This window comes from Nicotiana tomentosiformis, chromosome 3, assembly GCF_000390325.3.
Source record: "Nicotiana tomentosiformis chromosome 3, ASM39032v3, whole genome shotgun sequence".
Classification (NCBI taxonomy): Eukaryota; Viridiplantae; Streptophyta; class Magnoliopsida; order Solanales; family Solanaceae; genus Nicotiana; species Nicotiana tomentosiformis.
Genome location: NC_090814.1, coordinates 31248205 through 31250749, shown reverse-complemented (window position 1 = coordinate 31250749; position 2545 = coordinate 31248205). Strand labels below are relative to the sequence as shown.

Genomic DNA, 2545 nt, shown 5'->3' with positions numbered 1-2545 from the left:
AGGATGTTTGGTTGTTGATTTGATACAGGAAAAGTTTTGGATAGTCCCAAAAATAGGAGAAACTCTGTCCGTTTTTCTGTAAAACATCGATAAGGCTTACTTAGGGACACTTTCTCTTAAGTGCCGGTCATGATCCTAAATTGGGTCGTGACAAAGTTGGTATTAGAGCCAGGTTTTTAGTCTCGGGTCATGGAGCAATGTTTAGTTGAGTCTTGTTCATGGGTATGTAAGCGCCCATACTTATGATCTTGAGGCTACTGAACATCTAGTAATGTTTTTCCTTCTTTCATTCTTTGATCGTGCGTTGAGATAACTTGAGATTGACTTTAGAGTATTTCTTTCGCAGATGGCTAGGACACGCACACCCTCATCTTCTAGACGTGGTACTATCCGGGGTGGCAGTCAAGTTGGGATTCATCAAACTAGAAGAGAGGTTGCTCCTCAACATGAAGTTGGGAACATGGATCAACCCTAAGCTATTATGCCAGATCAAGTGCAAGAACAGGGGGTTCAGGATGCTCCATCACCAGTGCCAACTGTTGTACCTACTGTTGCCTTACTTGCAGATGTAGTGGCAAAGTTATTGAATGTGTTAGAGGCATTGGTGCCAACTCAGGGTAGAAATTCAGCTCCTCAGACTACTTTACTGATACAAGCACCTGCACAGACTTAGACTTTTGGGAATAAGGAAGTATCCCTACAAGAGTTCCTGAAATTGAAATCACCAAAATTCACAGGTTCTGATAATTCAGCAGATCCTCAAAGTTTCTTTCGATGGGACACTCAAGGCATTACGTGCTCTAGGATTTTCTAGTGAGAGAGTCGTGGAGATCGTAGCATACAAACTAGAGGATATGGACAATACATGGCATGAAACTGTATTGCTAGGAAGGCCAGCAGGAGCAACACCACTAACATGGGACGAGTTCACTAAGTTGTTCGTGAATCATTTTCTTCCAAACAGTCTGATGCAAAAATATACTAGAGACTTTGAGAGATTGGTTCAGACTCTAGATATGGATGTGTCAACATATAACACCAAGTTTTGTAAGCTGGCTAGATATGCTCCTTACTTAGTGCCTACTGAAGAAGCTCGAGTTCAGAGGTTTATTGATGTATTGGTTGGTCGTCTATACACTGCAGTATCCCCATAGATGAAGACATTATCCTACTCTATTGCAGTTGACCTTGCTAGAAAGATTGAAAATAAGGGACGTGATGAGCGTGCAACTAGTGATTTACGTAAGAAGGCCAAGACAGAAGGGTCTTTCATTGGCGGTTTTAGTGTTAATCGAAGAGCGGGAAATTAGGGATAACAACAATAGGGTTCTTAGACAGGGACACACCTGTCTTCACAGTCCACAAACAAACCACATTACAGATAGGGTACTAGGAGACCATCATCATCTGGACATCGTAATTCTGGGCAGATATATGCCACTACTCCATTCTTCCAGACTTGTGGTAGATCACATTTGGGCCAATGTCGTGTTCTAACTGGAGAGTGCTTTCGGTGTGGCCAGATGGGACATCACTTGAGGGATTGCCCTCAACCTCCGAGAAATTTCATCCAAGCTTCTATTCAATCAGATGCACCTACTCAGACCACTCGTAATACTTCAGGTGTTACAAGTACAGGAAATAGAGGTCGAGGTGATGGAGATTGTGCTACTATGAATCAATGACAAGGGAATGCTGGTAGAGGTTAGGCGAGAGTTTTTACAGGATTCCTAGGCCTCAAATATTGTGGTTACGTGTATTCTTTCTGTCTATTCATTTGATGCACTTGTGTTGATTGATCCAGGATCTACTCATTCATATGTGTTCTCGTACTTTTCTTTGAGGTTTATAGACATCCTGAGCTATTGAATGATCCTTTTCTAGTTGCTACTCCTGTTGGAGAGTCTCTATTAGCTGAATACGTGTATCATGCTTGTCAGATTCGGGTTGAGGGTAGAGATACTCTAGCTAACCTTATTGTACTTGATATGATTGACTTTGACATGCTGATGGGAATGAATTGGTTATCTTCTTGCTATGCTATCATCGATTGTCATGCTAAGATAGTTAAGTTTGAGATACCAAATGAACCCAATTTTATTCTAAGAGGGAGTCAGGTTCCAGAGATTTGCAAAGTTGTATCTTTTATGAAATCTCAACGACTTTTGAAGAAAGGTTGCTTGAGTCTCTTGGCTATTGTAAATGACACAAGAAAGGAAACACTTAGTATGGAAAATGTACCGGTAGTGAGAGAATTTTCTGATGTACTTCATGAGGATTAACCAGGATTGCCTCCCGTACAAGAAATAGATTTTGGTATTGATTTTCCACCTGACACGCACCCCATATTGATACCCCCATATCGGATGGCACCAGCAGAGTTAAGGGAGCTAAAGCAACAATTACAGAATTTATTAGATAAAGGCTTTATTAGACCTAGTGTATCACCATGGGGTGCACCAGTATTGTTCGTAAAGAAAAAAGATGAATCTCTAAGAATGTGCATTGACTATAGGCAGTTAAACAAGATAACAATACGCAATAA

The 2545-nt window shown here is 41.0% G+C and overlaps 1 protein-coding gene across 1 annotated transcript; it reads left to right on the top strand.

Annotated features, from left to right (window-relative positions):
• The first annotated feature begins 1154 nt into the window (after positions 1-1154).
• LOC138907573 (uncharacterized) lies at positions 1155-2282 on the top strand. Its single transcript, XM_070198172.1, has 2 exons — positions 1155-1264; positions 1805-2282. Exons 1-2 carry the CDS (start codon positions 1155-1157, stop codon positions 2280-2282), a joined length of 588 nt encoding a protein of 195 aa, XP_070054273.1.
• Positions 2283-2545: the final 263 nt, after the last annotated feature.

Coding starts and splice junctions, on each gene's coding strand:
- LOC138907573 (XM_070198172.1), top strand. CDS start 1,155: ATGAAGACATTATCCTACTCTATTGCAGTTGACCTTGCTAGAAAGATT. Junction 1,265..1,804: donor AAGAAGGCCAAGACAGAAGG/GTCTTTCATTGG, acceptor TGATTGATCCAG/GATCTACTCATTCATATGTG.